The following is a 22,273-nucleotide window of genomic DNA, read 5'->3' as shown; positions in this document are numbered from 1 at the left end:
TGAGACAGTTACATCATTACGTTTGCCGGCCCGGTGTACGACTTCCTCTACATTTGCTACCTGTTTGGAGGACTAACAAAACTCTCCTACAGTTTCTCAACATAATCAATTACCGACGTTAGTCAACACCGGTAAGAAACTCACTTCTTTCTGCAGTAAAATGGAGGCTTGTCAGCTGTTAAAACTGTAGCTAATCCACGCTAAGAGTGGTACTTTCTCTCATTGTTGGTGGTGTAACCACGCGTTTATAATCTGAATTATCCCCGTTTTCACACACTTTTGGCATGATAGTTGTTTCATTTGTATGTTTGTATTATTATGATCTCGTGTTTTATATGTGGTTATCTAACTCGAGGTCATTATGATGTGGTGTCTCTGCCCTTGTGTCACCTTTGATCACTTCAAGTGTAGTTTTAAACCAGTTTTCACTGTGAGAATACACTTCTTTTTGGGAATCTTAGTAGGCTAGATGTTAAAGATTACCCACGATTAAGACTGCTAAATGTGTTTTTGTACTGTGTATGTAAAAAGGCTCGTATTACCACTTTTAGACTCTGTATGGGTCTTGAAGAATCAGTGAGGATACACTACTATTACTACTAATACTAATACTTCCCTGTTGGTCTGTTTTCTTTTTAGGCAAGATGTCCTCTTACGAAGAAGAGAATGATTCCAAATTTATGCGTAAAGCAAAGGAGAATCCATTTGTCCCAGTGGGTGAGTATCCTGTACTGAATTGGGTGTGATCCCACATCAATACAAATATACTAGAAACTTAGATGTTACTAGATGATTTTTAAATTTGTTTTTGGTGGGATATCTCTTTTAGGAATATTTGTATATATGTATGTTATTTTTTTGTTTTGTTTTTTCATTATTTATTTATTTTTGGTATTATATAAGTAGTGATTGTTGAACAGACGGACAGACCATCTTCATATGAATTGTTTTTTTTTTTTTTTAGAAACGGGCTTGTTATATAAGGCTTTCTTCTTCTTGCCCCTTTTCCATCATGGAATGGAACATATGTGAACTAAGGATAATCTTTATTGTCTCTCTTGAGAGAAATTTGTCTTGGACAAAAACTAGAGACTCCAGGCACCACATATATAACAAAACATATAAAATCACAAAAAGCACATCGTCATATCCCCCCCGCTCTTTGCATGCCCCCTCGCAATGTCCTGAAAAAACACCTACACAAAAAATACCGCAACATTATTGTACTTCCCTCTACACATATAGCAGCATAATCATTATTGCACATCCCTCTATTCATACAGCAGCACACATTATTGCACATTCCGCCCTTCACACACACACACACACACACACACACACACACACACACACACACACACACACACACACACACACACACACACACACACACACACACACACCTAATTTCCTGTTATTGAGTAACTTGATTGATAATGGAATAAAAGAGAATTTAAATCTATTAAGTTTACAGCTTGGCAACCTATACCTTCTGCCTGAAGGCCATATCATTATTTATTTCCATGATATGGAATAAATAAAAATGAAATTAAATAATTCTCCTTTTTACTTCCTGTAGGACTGGCTGGATTCTTCGCTATAGTTGGATACAGACTGTATAAAATGAAAAGCAGAGGTGATACTAAAATGTCTGTGCACCTGATCCACATGCGTGTAGCTGCCCAGGGCTTCGTGGTTGGAGCCATGACTGCTGGTAATTAACTGGCCCTTTCAAGTCTTTCATTTTTCTTTTGAGGTGCAGGCTGTACTGGAGACCCAGAGGCTGATGGAGTAATTCTACAGCAGCATCATTTCTAGCAATCTGAAACAACCGTGGTGGGAATCGGGGTGTTCCTGCAGTGCTGTTTGTCAGCTGTCATGACAGAATTTACATTGTTGACCATGTTTATTAGGGAAGAGTTTTGTTCCACGAAACCATGTGAAGGGGCTGATTCTTATGGCCCTTTTCCGCTAGTATCTACTCAGCGCACTTCTACCCGCCACGCCCCCGTCTTGCGCTTTTCCACTACGGGCCGAGGCGGGTGGAGCCGTGCCAAGCAGATACTTTTTCTGTAACCATTCTGCCGAGGTTCTAACCGGGCTGAGCCGGGACTATATCTGACGTCACCACCCTCCACGCCACTGATTGGTCGGGGGGCGGGGCCGTCAGACGTTTGAATCAGGAAGCGGGAGTCAGCGCGAGAGCGACTGGCGGCTCGCGGCGATTTTATTATAAAGCGCAAACGTCTGTTTGGTGATCCAACTCTGAGGTGCAGATGTTCATAAACCTGCTGGCTGACGAGAGAATTAAAAAAGGGATCTAGACGGGCGATAAGGAACGATCAGATCCACAGGCGCTCTGTTTTTTTCTCAGCTGCTCGCGGCTCCAGCTGATTTCTGATCAGCGCCGACACAAACAAAGGGGTCGCGCAATCGAGTACGTCACAGCAGCTTCACCCCAACCTGCCCACTTCTCACCTGGGTGTGGAAAAACAAACGAGGTGGAGCCGGGACGCGGCGTGACGAGCCGTCCCGAGGCGAGTCGGGCTTAGTAGTTACTAGTGGAAAAGCGCCATTAGAGAATAACTCTTGTTTAGTGTTTGTCAAAGCAGGGGAGAACTTTGACTTTTTTAAATGTAGCAAGATGTTTTTTTTTTGTTTTTTTTTGGTTTTCACGAAGGGAATGAACAAAAAATCATTAACATGTTTGTCAAGGAGGGCTTCTTGGACTCAGAAGTGGTTTGTTTGAGGTGCTTTTTGGATGGGAAAGTTCCGATGAAAAAACAGGAGAAACTCCAAGGCACCGTCCTCTGGCAAAAGTTAAAGACCTTTATTGTAACCTTGGTGACATAAACCTCTAAAAAACTTTCGGCAAACAGGCCTTCATCAGGGAGTCAAACGACAAAAACTCAATGTTGAAAGTATAGGATCATAATTTTTGCTTGATGATTCACATTCTAACTCAGTTAATGATAATGCACCAACTGCACTTTTTCCATTTGATCTGTTCTTTAATAGCCGCTTTAATCTCAATGTAACTCATCTATTTCTGTTCTGCAGGAGTCCTGTATTCCATGTATAAAGACTACATTGTGAAGCCCAGGGAAGAGGCGAAAGCACTGGCAAAGAAGTGAAAATGGACACTTGCACCTACATGTTCTGTGCCCCTGTTTATTGCCTCATATTAAGGTGTGTAGAACCCTTGTTTCACAGATGTGTCAAAGTTTTATAAGCATATATCCCTTCAGAAGCTCCTGATCACTGCGAATATATATATTTAGTCAATGACACTTCCTTTAAAAAAAAAATATATATTTTTTTTTTAAAGTATACCAGAGGTATTTTTATAAGTTATATTCTTAGAAGGCAGTGTCTTGAGTATAATAATCTCAGTTGTTTTAGTGTGTGCTGGACCCTTGACATCTTCAAGACCATCTGGAAACAAAGGGGGCATTACTGATGATATTTGAAAGAGCCACAGTTTGATATTTACATTTATTTGTAATTATCCACTATATTATTTAATCTAAACATGGACACATTTTATTTATTTTTATATTTTTTTCTGGAATGTGTTTTTGTTTTGTTTTTTCCCAGACAGGTACTTGAAAAGGTCCAAATAGGATGCATTATAAGTTGATTGGTGATTCTACATTGTCCATAGGAGTATGTATGCAAGGTTGTTTGTGTTCTTTGTCTGTGTCTCGAGAGTGTGTTCTGGTTCTCACTCAGTGACAGCTAGGAAAACCTCCAGCCTCCCCCATAGCCCTGAACAGGATGATGCAGGTATAGGTATCAGATGGCTTTTAACTTTTTTAAAGAAAAATGAGGTACACTCTAAACTGTACTGTATCTTGTGAGATGTCACTTACCTTGTGATATCATTAAATAGATACATTTATAAGTTATTCACAACATTGAGCCTTGAAGGTTGTGTACAATTACATCATGTGCTGTTTCTGAAATGTTGTTGAAATTGTAAACTGTTAATTGTCTGAAAATGTGTTTCAACTGCTAATGTCTTGTTTCTTACTTTTTGGCACCATAATGTATTCTAATATATAATTAGCTTCCAAGATGTTAGATACATTTATGGAAGCTAAAATTAATGCAAACAGTTAAACTCTCTTTTTTGTTTTCATCAAGGATCAATGACACATTTCTCAATATTACCTTTCCACTATCTTTCAAATAAAGATGCTCTGTTCTCACAAATTCTTATTTGTTAATCTTCTAAAGTAATTCCTGGAATTCTGTTATATGATGTAAAGCATTAATTTTGGGTTAGGAAACTTCTAGAGATGCAACCATTTTTGGCTAGTGATTGGAACTTTTTCTGATCAGCTCTGCCCAGGATTGAGCAATATTGGTTGCTGATAATGGTGGATTTTTTTGTTTTGTTTTGTTTAGTGCATGTATTTCATGCACGGCCATGAAGATTTCTCTTTTTTTGTATTTACCAATTTTGTTCAGGGAAGGGGGCAGTAAATGTATATGCTTTGATTCAGAGATTATTTTTTTAAATCTTTTTATTTTTCACCATCAGTAAGCATGTCATGAGTGGGGAGTATATTGTGGAAGATTTGTACAGCAAATTACAGGTAAAAGTGGAATAACGAGCGAAAGCATTTAAGGCAATAAATCTAATGCAACAGGGAAAACATCACCTTGCTGAGCATGTTTGAGCTAATGAAGTTGAGTAATTCATTGTCAGCATGAATCATTTTTCTGAAACAAGTATTGCACAACTGCAGTGTACGTGTCCACGAGCACAAAAACACCTGTTGTGTATAGTAAGCATGACTTTGCAAATTCTCGAGTTTTCTTCATGCTTCATTTAGATATTTATTATTTACTAATTGAATCCTCAAGGGATTCTATAATATTCCAATTATTTGATAAATCACGAAACCCTGTGAAGTTTTTATTGGAAACTTCAATTGAAATATATATATATATATATATATATATATATATATATATATATATATATATAATTTAGAATAATTTAAGTGTAGATGGCATCAAAGAGCTGCAGAGGTGTTACATTAAAAGCTGTTATGCATTGTAACAATATCAAATGTCTGGCACTGGTGGTTTGAATGTGTGCTTAACATTTTATTATATTATAATATAGTTAAGTAGTATAATAAACTCGTGTACATCTATTTTATATTTTGCCCTTTTTTTTTGAATATATTTTATAAAAGTGTAATCCGGAGTGTGTGACGATGGAAAATTGACATATCAATGAAAGGTAGGTGGAGAAAAAGAATGACTATACACTCCCGTTCCCGCGAGATCTCGTTCACCGTTAGTGGACGACCGTTGTCATGGATACCGGAGCTTCGCAGACAGGAAGCGGTTATTTCATCTTATAAAACACAAGACGGTGTAGGAAAAGTAAAGGTAATTTTCTTAAATTTGCAGAAGTGCCATAAAGAAGAGGTGATGTATGTTTTCCGTCTACTATCTTTTAAAGACAACCCCATAATAAACAACATTATCTAGATAACTAGCTAAGTAATAACATTATACATATAGCAAGATAAGTCTGAAGGGATAAAAAATATATTATTAGTGTAAACAAATCTTGTAATTAAGTAGTATTTGGTCATTTAATGCTTAACTATCTCATAATCATTTCATAATGCCGAGTACACATTGTCTTTCTTTGATGTGATTGGTTTACTGACTTATTGCACAGGAGCTGAGAAAGTTCGACTATTTTTATTAAGTGGCTTGGTTCCTTATTGTAAAGTGCAAGCTTTAAACTTATAGGACTATTTTCTACAGGGAAATTGTGAAAGTAAAATAGTACAGTAGCTAAAAGAGGTTCTGAAATATAATATCCATAAGTAAATGAAAATCTTGGAAAATCAAAACACAATAGCCTATTACGTTTTGCAATTTGTCCCCACTGTTATTTTTCTTTGGAAATTAATTATTTTCCTCCCCATGCTGTACATCATGAATCATGGTGCATGAAGATCAATTGAGTGACTTGAGGCTTCAATTTCAAGCTCTACAGAAACAGCGGGAGAGCAAAAAACTGGAGAGGAAAATGGAGAAAGAACCAAATAAGCTTGATATCAGTGACACTCTGGATAATGTAAATCTGCAAAATATTCAGCCAGACACTGACAGGTAGGTGTGTTTTAGGCGAGCAGAAATAATTCAGTTTCAAAGTATTTTCTTCTGTGGCAGATCAATACTTCATTGTTTAAATAAAAAAAAGGAAGACATATTTAATAGTGGTAATCTGTATCATATACACGGACACTCTAAGATAATGTGTAAGCAGTAAGCACTACCATACTCTGTGGTTTAGAGCTCTCTTTAAATGCCTTTCCATAGGCTGTGTAAGAGTCAGGCATTTCTAGACCAGTTGCGAGAGTTAAAGGATGAAAATGGTCGGCTCTTCAAACTTCTGAGTGAAAAGGATTTTGAAATTAAACACCTGAAAAAGAAACGAGAAGAAGAAAGACTAACCTTTGCAGGTATGACAGCATAAGTTTTATTTTATTTGCACATTACTGTTATATAAACACTTAACAGCAATTTAATGACTCATCCATCCATCATCCACAGGTACAGCAGACTTGGCTGGAGCTGTTGCTTCCACCAAGATTGTTGAACTGGCTAGGAAGAATAGAGAGCTAATGGCTGAAATTGAGCAAGAGAAGATTAGATCCAAGCAAAACAGCAACAGAATCAAAGAACTTGAGAAAGAGGTAAAGCAAATAATTTAATTTGGATATAAACTCATCATTGCAGCACAAAAAATGAAACATTCTTCATAATTTACTTTTTTTTTTTTCTTTTTCTTAGCTGCAAGCTTCTTTGGCTCAATCTCAGCCTGGGACAGACAAGACAGAGAAAAAGTCACAATATAAGACCTTATGTGAAGACCATGAGGTTAGTGTTGTTTACCTAAAATAGTTTTTTGAAGTTGTTTTCTTAATCTACAAATCTAACACATGACTTACTTCCAAAGCAGGAAAAGCCACTGGTCAAATCTCTTAAAGAGAAATTAGCAGCTGCGCAACTGAAAGTGAATGAATATCGGAACCAGCTTCAGTCCACCAAACAGGAGTTGAAAGTCGCTCAGAAGGTGATGGCCTATTTCTTTCTCCACCTAAAAGAGCCAAGTGTTTGCCAATTTACAGATTGTTGATTTTATTTACAAACCTAATCATTTATTAAAGTTTTGAAATAGAAAAATTAAATCGAAAAGCCAGTCAGCTCTGATTGAGGAGTTAATTGATCAAAAATGCTGCATATTTTGTTTGGGACCTGCCAAACAAGCAGCTTGGCAGCTATCAAACAAATTTGTTACACGGTGATGTGGGTATAAATGAGAAGAAATGCCTCGACAACAAAAAACAAAACAAACAAAAAAATGTAAGCTAATTCATGATTGTTTTCTGTAGAAGAGAATAATCATTATTGACAAGGACGTTAGACTTTGCAAACCTTTTACATTCACAGAAAATCCATTAAAGACATAAAAACAAACAAACAAACAACATAAACTGTCAGGTGTGACATGTCATACTTAATCCTTGATTTACATCCTTAGGACATAGATTTTTCATTGACATCTGGGTTCCAAAATATTTACTGCTACAGGTATTGACGCAAGAGTTTGGAGAGGAAGTCAATCTCAGGCAATTATTAAGCTGCCCAGGGAGCATCAGATGTCGGTCACAGCAAATACTGGCTCTTCAGACAAGGGTAAGCTAAAAGTGATCTGATTATAACAAACTATTGTGCTTCTAAAATGTAAGTTAGAGAATTCTTCATAGCTTAGTAAAAGCATTCCAAGATACAATTTCACATAAGCAAAACTTGCCTTTGTGCAACAGGTGCGGGACCTTGAGCAGCAGGTCGTCCAGGCGACTCAGCATAGACAGCAGAGTCTCCAAAGCTCAGACGAAGAGATTCTTGACATGGGTGTCCTTCAGAAAAACTCTCCCAAAAAAAGGAATCTCCGCTACATTCGCACTATGGAGAAAGAGAAGAAGGAAGCATTTGAGGTTTGTAAGCGTTTGAGTAATTTTAAATAAATTCAAAATAACTAAGTTGTTTGCCAAACCCCTCTTCTTTCCACTAAACAGAGGATTTCTGCAGACTATGAGGCCCTTTTGAAAGAACATGAAGATGTGAGGAAAAAACTGGAAGCCACTAAAGCCAGGAGCAGATATCAGTCCAGCGAAATCCAAACTCTAAAGGTCCAGATCTCCACCTTGGTGGAGAAGGAAAAACACGGTGATAAGCTAATGGATGCCCTCCTGGTAAGACAATAAAGAAGAGGAGTATTTTTGTATTTTTCATACATATTTCATAAGGAGATGTAATAATGATGCTTAGATACTTTTTGTCATTTAATATTTACAAGCCGTGACAACTTGACAGGCGTTCATTGGTCCAAATGATCATGTGTTTTTTCCCAGTTAAAAACTACTATTTAAATAAGCCTGAAAATAAAAACAGAGTTTAGCAAGTGTATTATGTTTTTAGCTAAGGTCATGAGTTACGTTTAGTTAAATGTGTAACATAATTCAAGCTTGTATGTTTAACAGATTCATATTTTTACCAACCTCACAATTAAACTAGAGCCACAGAATAAATTTCCTCTCAACTTGAAGGGCAATTTGGTGCCCTACTTTCCTATAAGCTTTCTTTTCTACTCCTGGCAGGAGGAGTACAGCCAAATGCAAACTGCCCAGAAACATCTTAGCCAACAACAGAGCAAGGAACCACAAAGAAGCAGGAGAAAACATCTGAGCAATGATTCCTCAGAGCACAACGCTCTCGTAGAAAGGCTGACACAGATGGATGGTGAGAAAGAGGGTAAGATTAAAAAGCTCCGAGAAATCCTGCAATTCCTCAAAAAGGTAAGAACAATAAGTTAATCTATTTTTTTGTTTTGTATCAGTTTCATCACCCAATGTTAGCAAATTAAAAAGCAAAAAGTCTGCCTATATTGAATTCGTATTTACAGCATTTCCAGGAAGAGAGTGTGGACCCACAATCAAGACGCAAGCTAACTATGTGCAGTTCAAACATTTCCCCACAAGATGGAGACATTACCAACAGAATGACTTCTCCAGGGTACGTGAGCTTATGGCTCTTCTTATGGCTCCAGTTTGCTGTTTTTTTTGTCAGAATTAGCCCCTTAGAGTAATTAACATTTATATTGTAGTATGAATCTTAACAGAAATGCTGAGTTCTTGTTTCCAAGACAAATTTAAAAAAAAAAAAGAAAAAAGGGTGAGTAGTTGACTATAAACATTTAGGGATTTTCTTGTATTTATATGTTTATCAGTGCTTTCTATTGGGAATTCTGTGACTCTGGCTATCTGTCATCATTTTTCCCCAGTGCGGTGTCTAAACTCGGTCATAAACTGGTGCTACCCACAGTGTGCAGTGGTGCAGAATTCAAGTAAGTGGTCATTTTGAAACGTTTTTGTATCATTTTGAATACTAAACAAGACCAAACATTGTGTGCAATGTTGCATCTTTTGGTTTAGGGGCCAGAGTTCTTCAACTTGTCTACAATGTTCTGCTGACGTGAGTGGACTTATAACCCAGAGTAATGAATATAAAATCCTCACTGTGGAGAGGGACAGACTCCTTGAGCTGGTCAAAGTCCTACAGAAAAAGTAATGTATACTGCAAAAATACTTTCTGCAAATCTTTCCTTCTGGCGTTTGTCTTTGATTTTATCATTTCAAATTTTCTGCTGTCAGACAAGTTGAAATACATACCTCACAGAGACACAAAGTAAGAAGACATTTATTTTTCTAAATTAATCATGTTTAAAAAAACATATTCTCTCTAAATAGCAAAATCATTTTTTTACCCTTAATCTATCTTTTTTTATTTTATTTTTTTAAATTATTATTGTTCGACATTAGGCTGCCTTTGTTATCGTGTAGACTTACTGTATGCTAATACGGTCCGATGAAATGTCAGTAATGTTAGCTGTTAAAGCAAAAGCATGTTTCTGGTTCCCAGAGGTAGTACTTGCACTGACAGTTTGTTGGCAGACACGTGGTGACTTGAAGCATTATTCTTCTGTACGTCACAACAATCAAAATGACCTTTTCTATTGTACTAAATCACCAGAATGTTCAATTCTTTGGTACATATCCACTTCAAGACATGAACCCTGTATTTCAACAAAGTCTTCTCTGAATAGTGTGTTTCAACACTAATGTGACCTTCATGGGTAGAGTTTAATATTAACACTCATGTAGAGAAATACTAAGGTAGTTGTCATTTAAGTACCTATGATTTCATAAAATAAAATATAATTTAAAATAATCTTTATTTGTAATTTCAAAGCACATGAGTTTATCTTTACAATTGTACCAGGAAGCATTTGATTTCTTGTATTTTAAGTTGTGTCTTGTTTTGTAACTTCTAGACATAAAGAGGTAAGTCGTATGCATTCACAAGACATTCAGCTCTTGCATTTTAACCCTACTATCAACAATCTCTTTGTTTAATCTTCCAGAGAAAATGAGATGAACCAGATATGTTCGGAGAAACAGCAGAAGTACCAGGAGGAGCGCCGTAAGATGGTGATCCTGGAGCAGCAGCTGGAGAGAGCAAAAATAGATTCAAAGTAAAGACTACACAAACAGCATGGTTAGGTATGATATGCCAAGGCTCAGTCACTGCTCCATGCAACGGTGTCAAGCAGATTTCATTTTTTTACGGTTTTTCCAGTGCTTCGACTCATCAATTACACCCTTATCCATCTCCCTTGTGACTATCACAACTCTGTCTTCAGGAGCAGGTTGGCAGTAGTCTTGGAGCAACAGGAGGTGTCCACAGACCAGCTGAACACACTGTCAAACAGCTGACATTTGTAAATATTTTTTTCTAACTCTGACAACATTGTAGATGCCTTGAGCTGGTCCTGAAACCAAACACGGTAGATTTTCCAACTATAAAAATTTAATCAGGCAACAAAAATATTTTTGAGCGACGATGAACATACTGCCTACGGACTGTGCTAATTTCGTATCGTATTTGCAAGTTGTTTATTTTGCTTGTGTATGTTGTCTCCTGGCTGGTCATTCAGCTGGAGGAAACGGCAGCACCGAGGGCATCCCTAAAGAGCACTCTCCAACACAACCTGCAGCTTTATAGTGACATGATGAGACAAGTAAAGCATGTTTTCCTGGAGGCTCTGTGACAGCACCAACAAGACACTAACCAGGGGAACCGGTTGGTCCCTGCTCAACCTCACTTCCAGCTGAGTCCTACCTTCTCCTGTCACTTGTGACAAAAAGTAGCCTGCAGGAAATAAGTTTTCCTCTTTGCCCACACAAATGTCATATGAATGAGAAACAAACAACACGTTTTTCCTCCTGCAGATTCCTTTATCTTTAATCTTGCTTCAAAAACTGTATCTTTTTCACACATTCAATTTTATTTGTGGAAAAAAAAATGTTTTTCCTCGAGTTTTTAATGGTTTGTAATGGTAGTGACCTTATTGAATGGTAGTGACCTTATTTGACTCAATTCAGAAGCTTGAGTAGCAAAGTTGTCATTTTCTTCTCAACCCTGATAGCACTGTTGTTTCTAAATGTCAAATGTATGTTTATTTAAGACATTTCTATTTAAGAAAGTATTTTCCTCTGCTGTTATTCTTATGTGCCATATATGTATGTATACATATATACTTTTTTTTCTTCTAAAAGAAAGTTTCCAGTTTGACCAATGAAAAGAAGCCACATCTTCATTAAAGTATATTGACTACCTAAATGGTTATGACCTTGGTTTTTTTGTTTGTTTTTTTTGGCTCCACTTGGCTGTATTTGATACCTGACAAGTCTTTTTAAATAGCAGTTACCTTTCTCAGGTTCCTAAAAGTTGTAATATTCCTGTTAAATATTAGCACTAATCATTTCTGACTTTAAACCAGCTATGTGGGAATAGTGGTTGAAATAAATGTGAACTCACACAAACTGCACAAACTCCCTCTGTAGTCCTCTTTACTTTCCCCAGGGCATGTCACACATGTACAGTATGTGATCTCTGACTCTTAATCCAGACGTTGTCTGGATACGGTGGATGGGAGTGGCCCCTACATTCACGCTAACTTTCATACTAACATCCGAGTTATTTTTTTTCCACGGTAGCGAAGAGGGCTTCAGCATATATACCCCAACCCAACACCCCCCCCATCTCCACATCACGCTTAATTTAAAACCATGGCTGACTTAGTGTACTGATTCAAATACCGCACTATGTCTTCCAGGACCCTGTGGGAGATTGGCAGGTCCCCTTTGGACCAAGCAAGAAACTGCCACAAGACAAAAATATCAGACCGGCCATGATGAAGAAAGCCCTTATGCTCAGGGTAACAAAAAAAAGCTTGTGTTGAATACCTCCTGGATAGAAAGTAAGGCAGCCTTTTATGTGACAGCTTGAGATGTCATGTCATTGGAGGAGGAGATGAGATACCATGAGCCTTATGACTGAGGGCCTTGCAGGATTGTCTGATATCAAATGTAGCCATATACACATCAGAAAGGCTTTTGATGGTAATACTAGTCATGGTCCTGAAGTGCATCTAATTTTGTATTTATCTATAAACCTGCCACAACAAAACTGTAGATTAATTCCATTGATTAGCACTTAAAATACATTTATTTAAAGTAGAATTGTTGAATCTTTAAGCCACGATAGTTGATTGGAACAAGGCCAGTATTACCAACCTTTCAACAGGATTTTAAATAAAGTATACTATTGTCCAGTACTCATGTTCCTCTATAATTTCAGTTTCAGCTTATTTCTTAACTTAATATGGCTACCTTTGTTGATTTCAGTTATTTAAGAGTGTCATCACCTGCAAATAAATTACATTTCAGCAAACAATTTTATTATTGTTTAATGTGGCTGTATTACGCAGAAAGGTGTAGATTTATTCCAAAATGCCCAATAACCCACCAAACCAAACACAAACTTATGTAAACACAGCATACATAAACAGCCTCAGCTATTTGTCATTCCAGGTTTGAATGACTCCTTTCTCCATCGTTCTCCTCAGAGGTATTCCCACGTTCTGGACCAATGCTTCCTGCAGACCATTGACTGCATCCAGAAACTAAAGTAAATAGAGGAGCTGCGAACGCAGAGGTTAAAGTTAGCCATCAGTACATGAGGGATCTGTGAACTTTACTCAGGCCAGAAAACGGTTTGTACCTCTATGAGTCTATTCATTTCCCAGTGCCTCTCATTTACATGTAATGGAAAGAAAATAAACAGCACAGTCCTAATGTGCTCATTTACAGTAAGTAGAAGTAAAGTAATGAGTTGTTATCTTTGCTAAGATACTGGCGAAGCAACGATAAGGACTTTTTTTTATTATGTGTGATGGTAATGTAAGTGTACAGGATGAGTTACTCTTTTGCTGATAATGATATCCAAAATCAAATGTGGAGGTGGTCATTGCGATCAAACGCAGCTCACAGTAAGAGTTAAACACAAAAGTTCATTAAATTTGTGTCTCGTGCTGCGTTATTTCAAACTCCTGAAGTCAGAATTAGATATGCTCATCTGCAACGTTCACTTGAGCTCTCAGTTTGCCAAACTCAGGTATGGTGAGTCTACTGTGTGCTTTCTTTTGTGGTTTTGTTTATTTCAGCAAGTGCAAATACAGGCACTATGACTAAATGTGGCAGTGTGGCTGGTCACCTACTGTGGTGTATGTGAACTATCTTGAATGTTTGTCTTGGGCTTGCAATTATGTCTTCTAAAGACAAAAATGTCAGTTAAATAGAAAGAAAGTATTTCCATAAAAGCTTGGGTGTATGCTAAAAGTGAGTAAAAATAGAATGTATCTTTGCCTATTTAACAGGTTCAGAGAATCCAGCAATATCTCTATATGCTAGGAACAGAGCTGGAAAATCACGACTGGATGGCTACACTCTTCAGACAGACGTGTCTCTGCAGATAAAATCGCTGCATTGGGTCAGGGACACTACTGACTTCTGTTATCACTAAACACAGCTCATACAGTTAATATTTGATATATGATGGTATCGTCATCTTCTTTGGGCCTAAACTCATAAGGTGGTCTGAAACACAATTCCCATTCTGAACCCCCTTTATCAATGTCATGACAAACAAACATGTTGGCACTATGTCTGAATGAGTAGACTTGATCTTCTCAAAAAATATGTTACATTCCTATGGTAAGTAAATTACCTTTTTCAATTCATTTCAGCTTGGCATGGGTCTAAATACTAGCCACATCACTATGTCAGTTGTTACAGGGTCTGAATTGTTTTATTAACTTGGGATGTCAAATTAGCGCATTAATTGCGATTAATTCATTACAGGCTTATTTAGAGAGTCATGCTTTTTAATCGCTTAATTTATTTTATAACCTCTAACTTTGCTTTTTCTGTTTGTGAGTTGCCTTTATTTTGCCTTAAATCTGTGTTTGTGCGGTGGGCTTCTTGTGCTTGAGTTGTGGGTGGAAAACAATGGTCAGTCCCACCTTGAAGTGGTCTTTGATTGGCTGTTACTGTGTTTGGGCATGGTTAGCTCAGAGCAGTGGATAAAAAAGAGTGGCGACACTTCCATAGGACTCCGTTGTAAATCATGGCGGACCGCACTTCCGGGTTATGGAGCTTCTATAGTTCCACAAGTGGCGGTGATCCCGTTGGATCCGATTGATTTCAGTGGCCGCACGTCGAGAAACTCCTGAGGTAAGGCGATGGAATATCGACCAATTTTAACTCATTATGTGTAGTTATTATATCGGAGGCGCTTTTTATATTAGATATGAATTTTTTCAATTTTTAAATTCATACATTTAATAGGCCAAAACATTGCACAGTGGTTTAAACACTGCGGCAGTAGATCACCGGTTACCACTGAATACATTATATTGTTAACCTCTGATTTAAAAAAATATATAACATGTTTATATGGGATGTTGAGTTTAATTATTTTAAAGGTAATCCTGAAAGAGCCTTGTGAAGTTTCTGCTGTCAATAGACTCCACAAGTGGGGTAGCTATCAATTACATGAGCAGCAAAATAATTTTGTGGCTATTCCTTTTCTTAGTTGTGTATGTGAGTCATGTTTTCCTTGATTGCTTTTTTCAGGGTCTCATTGCTCCAGTGTATCCCACCTTTCTTCTGTATTTCTAATTGTTGAATTTGGTGTCTGTTAAAAATTGATTTGAACTTTTTTTGAATGAAATTGAACTTCTTTATCAATCCTGAATTTATTCTGGTTGCCTGGTTGCCTGGAATGCACTGCAAAAAACTCTAAAGCTAAAGGAGCTCATCAATCTTGGAGCTCTGAAAACTTGTGTTATAGAAATTGGAGCAGCTTCATATCGTACTTGTTTCTGTTTTTAATGTGAATCCAGAGCCTTAGCCCTGTTGCTTCCCCCTTGAAATGTATTTTATTTGTGTGTTGTCATTTTTATGCCTTGTAATTGTTGTTTTGTTGTGTGACTTGTGTCTGCAATTGTAATTTATTTTATGCTGCTGTCTTGGCCAGGCTTCCCTTGGAAAAGAGGTCATTGTGTCTCAACGGGACTGACCTGGTTAAATAAAGGCAAAATAAAAAAAATAAATAAATAAAATTCTCTTTTGTTGTTGAAGGGCCCTCTCTGCTCTCTTTTCTTCCTTCCTCTCCTCCACACTCGCTCTGTCATGACTGGCCCCCAGCACACTGGTCCCTGGATCACCTGTCACAGTGGATTCTTCATTGGCAGCCTCTGCTTGACTGGCCCCTGGAAGTCCGCTGACCTCTCCTTCACCCTCAATCTGCAGACTGCATCCTGGTACTTCCCTATCATCATTTTCATCTGCCACAATTTCTCCCTCATTCTCTGTAATAATAATAATAATAATAATTAAAGCTGCAAGCAGCGATGAACGGGCCCTCGCACTCATGGCCACCGCCCCCATAAGCATATCAGAAATGACACCACCCACGACTTTCTATGTCAAACCATTCAAAGGTTATGGCAGAGAATAGGACCTATGAAATTTTGACCAATCAGAAGAAGGGGCTGGGCTAATTTGCACCAATTATGGTCAAGGACTCAAAACCATGTCCGAAGACACCACCCACAAGTCTTTATGTCAAATCATTCAAAAGTTATTGCAGAAAATCGGAAGTATCACATATGGACCAATCAGAAGAAGGGGCGGGGCTAATTCATGGCAATGAAGATCAAGTACTCAAAACCGAGTCAAATGACACCACCCACAAGTCTTTATGTCAAATCATTCAAAGGTTATGGCAGAGAAAAAGTTTTCTAGGGGGCGCTGTTGAGCCATTTTGCCACGCCCATTAATGCAAACCATGAAATATCAAATTTATCGCCAGGCCTGGCTTGCGTGCAAAATTTGGCGACTTTTGGGGAACTATCAAACATGGACCAATCAGATGAAGGGGGGCGCGCTTTTTGGCGTCTAGCGTCACCATGGAAACGCTTTTGACTGAGAAAAGTAATGTGCGTCGTCGCAGGATGGAGACGCACATTTTGATGTATAACACACCTGGGTGCAGGTTACGGTTCGGGCTGCATTAACTGTCGAAGGAATGGCATACATTGCGCCAAAATTACGCGATTAATTCAAAATGTTCAAAATGGCCGACTTCCTGTTCGGTTTCGGCCATGGCGCCAAAAGACTTCTTTAAGTTGCGACATGATACAGGTGTGTACCGATTGTGGGGCTTGAGGCACAAATTGGTTTCTGTCTGGACCAATCAGATGAAGGGTGGGCGCGCTTTTTGGCGACTAGCGTCGCCACGGTAACGCTTTTGACTGAGAAAAGAATGCGCGTCGTCGCAGGATGGAGACGCACATTTTGATGTATAACACACCTGGGTGCACGTTACGGTTCGGGCTCTGAAGCGGCTGAAGGAATGGCATAAATTTCGCCAAAATTACACAATTCATTCAAAATGTTACGTTACGACATGATACAGGTGTGTACCGATTTTCGTGCATGTACGTCAAACCGTATTGTGGGGCTTGAGGCACAAAGTTTTCTAGGGGGCGCTGTTGAGCCATTTTGCCACGCCCATTAATGCAAACCATTAAATATCAAATTTTTCGCCAGGCCTGGCTTGCGTGCAAAATTTGGTGACTTTTGGGGCACGTTTAGGGGGGCAAAAAGGCCCTCCTTTCGTCAGAAGGAAAACAATAAAGAAGAAAGAATAAAGAATTCCTACAGATACAATAGGGCCTTCGCACTGTAAGTGCTCGGGCCCTAATAATCATCATCATCATCAGGTGTTGTTGCAGTTAATATGCATTTATCCTCCCTTTACATTAGCACCTACTTTCATCTCCTGTTTAAGGTTACACTAAACTCCAATTAAACAAAACTGTATACTCATGTGAAACAAATCATCTGCCACACTCTAGGCCTAAAAACATATGTACATTTTTTACAATTTTTTTTATTAGCAATAGATGAAGAATGATTTGTTTTGTTCCCTCCACTGCAAATCAATTTCATTGTGGGGACAAATAAAATGTCCGTCTGTCACATAGATTCACCCACCCCTGTTGTTTTTATGCTGTATCTAATAATCTGAAGGCTGCATTAAGAGTGTAGTCTATCTTTGCATTACATAAATGGGATATGTTGTTAACTGTGTGTCATACCCAAATTTGATCTTTTGCAGTAGGTGTGGTCATCGCTCCTTTCATTCACCACTGCTGAAGGCCTGCCCCGTGTGGGGACTTTCCTCCTCTTAGGCTTTGGGCGATGAATGAATAAGGTAGGCACAGCATCAGGTCGTAACCTGAATTGGCCTTTTTTGTTTTTTGTGAACTGGTTGTCCTCAAAATGTACCTGCAGGGAGATTTGTAAGATCTGTTTACACTGTATACTTTAAATATAATTGAAAGGTCATTAATGTGTATGCTCATTAGTGTGATGGCCTTAGAAATGTTAATAAGCAACTAACTGTCTTGTCACCATGTCAACATTATTTACCTGAAAATTTTTTCTGCTATTGCAATTTCCTTTAACTTCAAAATTTTCTCTGCTGACCATAACCAGCCATCTTTTACGTCGGCCCGTGTCCTTGGGGAAACCATATGTAACCCACACACTAAAAGTGTATGGTCACTAAGGGGTTAACGCTGCGCGAGCCATTCTTTTTGATCCTCGGCAGCACCCGTTGGAAAGGCAGACCCCGCCCTCCGCTGGTGTGTCTTGTAATTAACGGACACGCGGGAGAAAGGAAAAAAGGAGAGTTTCCAATGCATGTAAACGGGAAGGTGAAATGAGTGCAGGTGAAATTATAAAGGAAAAAACGATAGAAGAGACGATAAAGAGTGCGGGAGGGAGTGCTGCATGGTGCAGTATTGCTGAAAGAATTGGTTTAATTGACAGAAGAACTCCGACTGGTTTTTTTGAGACCCCCTTCTATTGAATGAGAGAAGACTTCGGATGTGATGGCGAGTCAGACCCACGGACGATGCGTTGGAGGTTCCTGCCAGTAGACTGGCCAGCTGCTGCAGGGATTGACAAGATCAGCTTGAACTCAGGATTTCCCAGCTAAGGAAATACCATAACACCTACACTTAAACCTACCCGGGTAGTGTACATACATACATAAGAGACACGGAAAAGAACAAGAAACTCCAAAAGAACATTTACCAGTACAAAAAGAACTGGAAAAATCTCAGAAGGGAATTCTTTATTTTATTTTTATTTTTTTTTAAGAAAAGAGCTCTATTTTATTTTGGGTTATTTATTCTTTTTTCAGTCACTGTAAGTGTGATCATATTTTGTTTTGTGTTGCTACAATAAAATTGTCAGTTGTTTACGATACATTATATTCTTTCTTGCTCCCCAGAACCTAGATCTTCATAGCCTATACTTTTTCTTTTGCAATGTTATAAGTACAAGTGCTACATAAAAGTGGCGAGCCCAGCCAGGAGGAGTGGCTGAATTTTTGAAACAATCTGACAGTTTTATTGCAGTTCCACTACAGTATGGATGTCATAAATGTACAGAGTGTCAAGGTTTCAAACTCGGTTCTAGTTCATGGGTTAATAGGCACAGAGATAGATGAAGAACTAGTTGATTTCTTGAAAAAATATGGTCCCATCTCCAGACTAGTACCTGTTGATAGTTCTGACCCTGACTTTAACAATACAACCATAGTTGAGTTTCAGTTTGGAACAGCTATAAAGGCACTTCAGGACGAGTTACCATGTCAAAGACCTACCTCTGACCCTGAAATCACCCACAACATCCAACTTTTGTCACCCCTCTACAGCTCTAAGCTGACTTCTGACCTTACTCAGTCCTACATAACTGGGTTAAAGGGGGTTGCAAAGCTGAGTGGCTCAGATTATGAGAGGCTTTTGCGTGAAGAACTGAGCCGAATGCAGAAATCGGCTAATAGGGAGGAGGCATGTACTCCAGAAGAGTTTACCTCTGATTCAGAGGCAGTGACTCGAATGATGCCAGGTCAAACCCAGCCTCATCTGGGTAGTCAGGCCACACCCAAAGCAGACCATGCAGTTTTACCTGTTGCTGTTGAGAGCTCCACGCCATTCTTGTCACCAGAACAGATCAATACACCTGAGGTACAAAGGGTGATAGTTGAACACATTGTGAAAAGTAGTGATTTAGCACAAACCTACCCAAGCTCCTCTAAGCTTAGACCTTTCTCAGGAAGGAACCCTTGTCCCGGTATGGAGGTTGAATATGACAGTTGGCGGAGTAACGTGGAGTTTTACCTTGCAGATTCCCCTGTTCCACAGAGGCAAGTGGTCAGGAAGATCATAGAGAGTCTCTTACCTCCTGCTGCCAGCATTGTCAAACATCTGGGTCCTTTCTCTAAGCCGGAGGATTTCTTGACCCTCCTTGACTCAGCCTATGGGACAGTGGGTGATATTGATGAACTTTTTGCAAAGTTTCTCAGCACCAATCAGAATGCAGGTGAGAAACCCTCTGCTTATTTGCACCGCCTACACAATACTTTGAGTAAAGTTGTAAAAGGTGGGGGTATCCCAGCTGGTGACTTTGACCGTCAATTACTGAAACAGTTCTGCAGAGGATGCTGGGATAATGGCTTAATTCTAAGCCTCCAGTTGGAACAAAAGAAATCTCAGCCCCCTGCGTTTTCTGAACTGTTGTTGTGGCTGAGAACAGAGGAGGACAAACAAGCTGCAAAATCTAGCCGTATGAAGCAGCACCTTGGATTGTCAAAATTAAAGGTGCAGTCCAATCCCCTCAGTGTGTACTCTGATATTGACATGAGAGCAAGTACTGATGACACAACAGACCCAGTGACTACCAAAACTCTACAAAAACAGATAGCTCAGCTTCAGAATCAGCTGTCATCCCTCAAAGCTTCCATAGATAAGCCTACTAACAAAAAGGCACAGGCAATAGTACCAAAGACAAAGAAAGGCAAGCCAAAAGAGTCATTGGCAGCTAGCCATACACCAGTGGGTGAAAATTTAAGCAAAAGTGGTAGAAGGCCACGCCCCTGGTATTGCTTTACCTGTGGTGAGGACAATCATATTGCGACCACATGCCCTAATGAACCAAATCCTGATCTGGTTGACTCCAAGAGGAAAGCATTTAAAGCAAAGCAAAGGGCCTGGGATGAGCAAAATAAGGCTGATTTAAACTAAAAACTGTTCCAGTCGAGGGACAGACTGGAACTGATATCATTGAAAGTCCCACACCTAAAGCTTTCCTGAAAACTTCATCCTGCAATCTCACTTTACAGCAGCAGGCCAGAATTCCAAAAGGGCTAATTGGTGAAAAATGTACAGCAAATGTTACTGTAAATGGAGTTAAGTGCAATTCTTTGCTGGACACTGGTTCTCAGGTGACCACCATATCAGTTTCCTTTTACAATGAGAACCTGGCAGAAATACCTATACAGCCTATTAGTGACCTTGATGTTGAGGGTGCAAATGGGCAAGCAGTCCCATATCTGGGTTATGTGGAGGTCAGCATTGAGTTTCCCAAGGAGTTCATTGGGCCACTGCTTGAGGTTTCCACACTGGCATTGATTGTGCCTGATTTGCGCTCCAACACTGATTTGCCAGTATTGATAGGCACAAATGTGCTTGATGTGTTGTACAGTGAGCATTGTCTGGACAGATCTACATCTGACATTTCCTCTGTCTATAGTTTTAGGCAGATATTGAGAACTCTCAAACTCAGACATTCAGAAAAAATCACAGGCAAGATTGGCCTGGTGAAATTAAAACATAACAAACAACATGTCATCCCAGCAGGTGACCGGGTCTGTCTTGAAGGCTCCGTTAAAGCCAGGAACTCCTTATGCGAGAAACAGGCAATCATAGAGCAGCCGAGTTCAACTACTTTACCTGGTGGAATCTTTGTTGACTGCTGCCTGGTTACATTGCCCGATCGTGATTTTCATACATTTCCTGTATGGGTCAGAAACGAGACAGAGCATGATATAACTCTTCCAACTAACTGTGCTATTGCTGATCTGCATGTAGTTGACCAAGTTCTTGACCTTAAGAACTCCCCTGTGTCAGACTCTGTTACTGCAGCGTGCTATAGCTCATCTGCCCAACCCTCTGGTCACCTTAAAGAGGCTGAGTTAACATTCGATTTTGGCGACTCGCCGTTGCCTGAGGAATGGAAAGAGAGAGTGGTGCACCGTCTGCGTACTTACTCTGATGTGTTCTCATGCCACGATCTTGAGTTTGGTCATGCTACAAAGGTCAAACACAAAATAAAGCTCAAGGATGAGGTGCCCTTTAAACAGCGATCAAGGCCCATTCATCCTAATGACTATGAGGCGGTGAAGAAACATCTTAAGATGCTTTTGGAAGCTGGGGTGATAAGAGAATCAGAATCCCCTTATTCTTCACCTATTGTTGTTGTCAAAAAGAAGAATGGCGACGTTCGCCTCTGTATTGACTACCGCAAACTTAACACACTGACCATAAGGGATGCTTATGCACTCCCAAACCTTGAAGACACTTTTTCAGCCCTCTCAGGGTCAAAATGGTTTTCAGTGATGGATTTGAAATCTGGTTACTATCAGATTGAGATGGAGGAGGAAGACAAGCCAAAAACTGCTTTTGTCTGCCCTCTGGGGTTTTATGAATTCAACCGGATGCCACAAGGAATAACGAACGCACCCAGCACTTTCCAGAGGTTGATGGAGAAGTGCATGGGGGACATTAACCTCAGGGAGGTTTTAGTATTCCTTGATGATTTGATTGTGTTTTCAGATTCCCTAGAAGAGC

The 22,273-nt window shown here is 39.1% G+C and overlaps 2 protein-coding genes and 1 long non-coding RNA gene across 3 annotated transcripts; 2 read left to right on the top strand and 1 right to left on the bottom strand.

Moving 5' to 3' along the window:
• Window positions 1–4,215, top strand: higd1a (HIG1 hypoxia inducible domain family, member 1A). Its single transcript, XM_061732464.1, has 4 exons — window positions 1–131; window positions 640–717; window positions 1,580–1,714; window positions 3,061–4,215. The coding sequence occupies exons 2-4, from the start codon at window positions 645–647 to the stop codon at window positions 3,132–3,134; spliced, it is 282 nt and encodes a 93-aa protein (XP_061588448.1). The 5' UTR covers window positions 1–131; window positions 640–644; the 3' UTR covers window positions 3,135–4,215.
• Window positions 4,216–5,977: 1,762 nt separating this feature from the next.
• On the top strand, window positions 5,978–10,980 carry ccdc13 (coiled-coil domain containing 13). Its single transcript, XM_061732428.1, is given in 14 exon segments — window positions 5,978–6,153; window positions 6,358–6,500; window positions 6,592–6,734; window positions 6,832–6,918; window positions 7,001–7,114; window positions 7,633–7,737; window positions 7,869–8,039; window positions 8,121–8,297; window positions 8,703–8,900; window positions 9,008–9,117; window positions 9,386–9,448; window positions 9,537–9,668; window positions 10,526–10,664; window positions 10,805–10,980. Coding segments are annotated over 13 exon segments (1,734 nt in total). The 3' UTR covers window positions 10,641–10,664; window positions 10,805–10,980.
• An 8,548-nt stretch (window positions 10,981–19,528) lies between these two features.
• Window positions 19,529–21,398, bottom strand: LOC133452814 (uncharacterized). Its single transcript, XR_009783280.1, has 3 exons — window positions 21,377–21,398; window positions 19,827–19,902; window positions 19,529–19,607 (listed from the first exon to the last, which is right to left on the bottom strand). It is a non-coding gene; the product is annotated as an uncharacterized LOC133452814 (long non-coding RNA).
• Window positions 21,399–22,273: the final 875 nt, after the last annotated feature.

The sequence above is a fragment of the Cololabis saira genome, chromosome 10, assembly GCF_033807715.1.
Source record: "Cololabis saira isolate AMF1-May2022 chromosome 10, fColSai1.1, whole genome shotgun sequence".
Classification (NCBI taxonomy): domain Eukaryota; kingdom Metazoa; phylum Chordata; class Actinopteri; order Beloniformes; family Belonidae; genus Cololabis; species Cololabis saira.
Note: the sequence above shows the minus strand (reverse complement) of the source record. Positions and strands in the feature narration are given on the sequence as shown.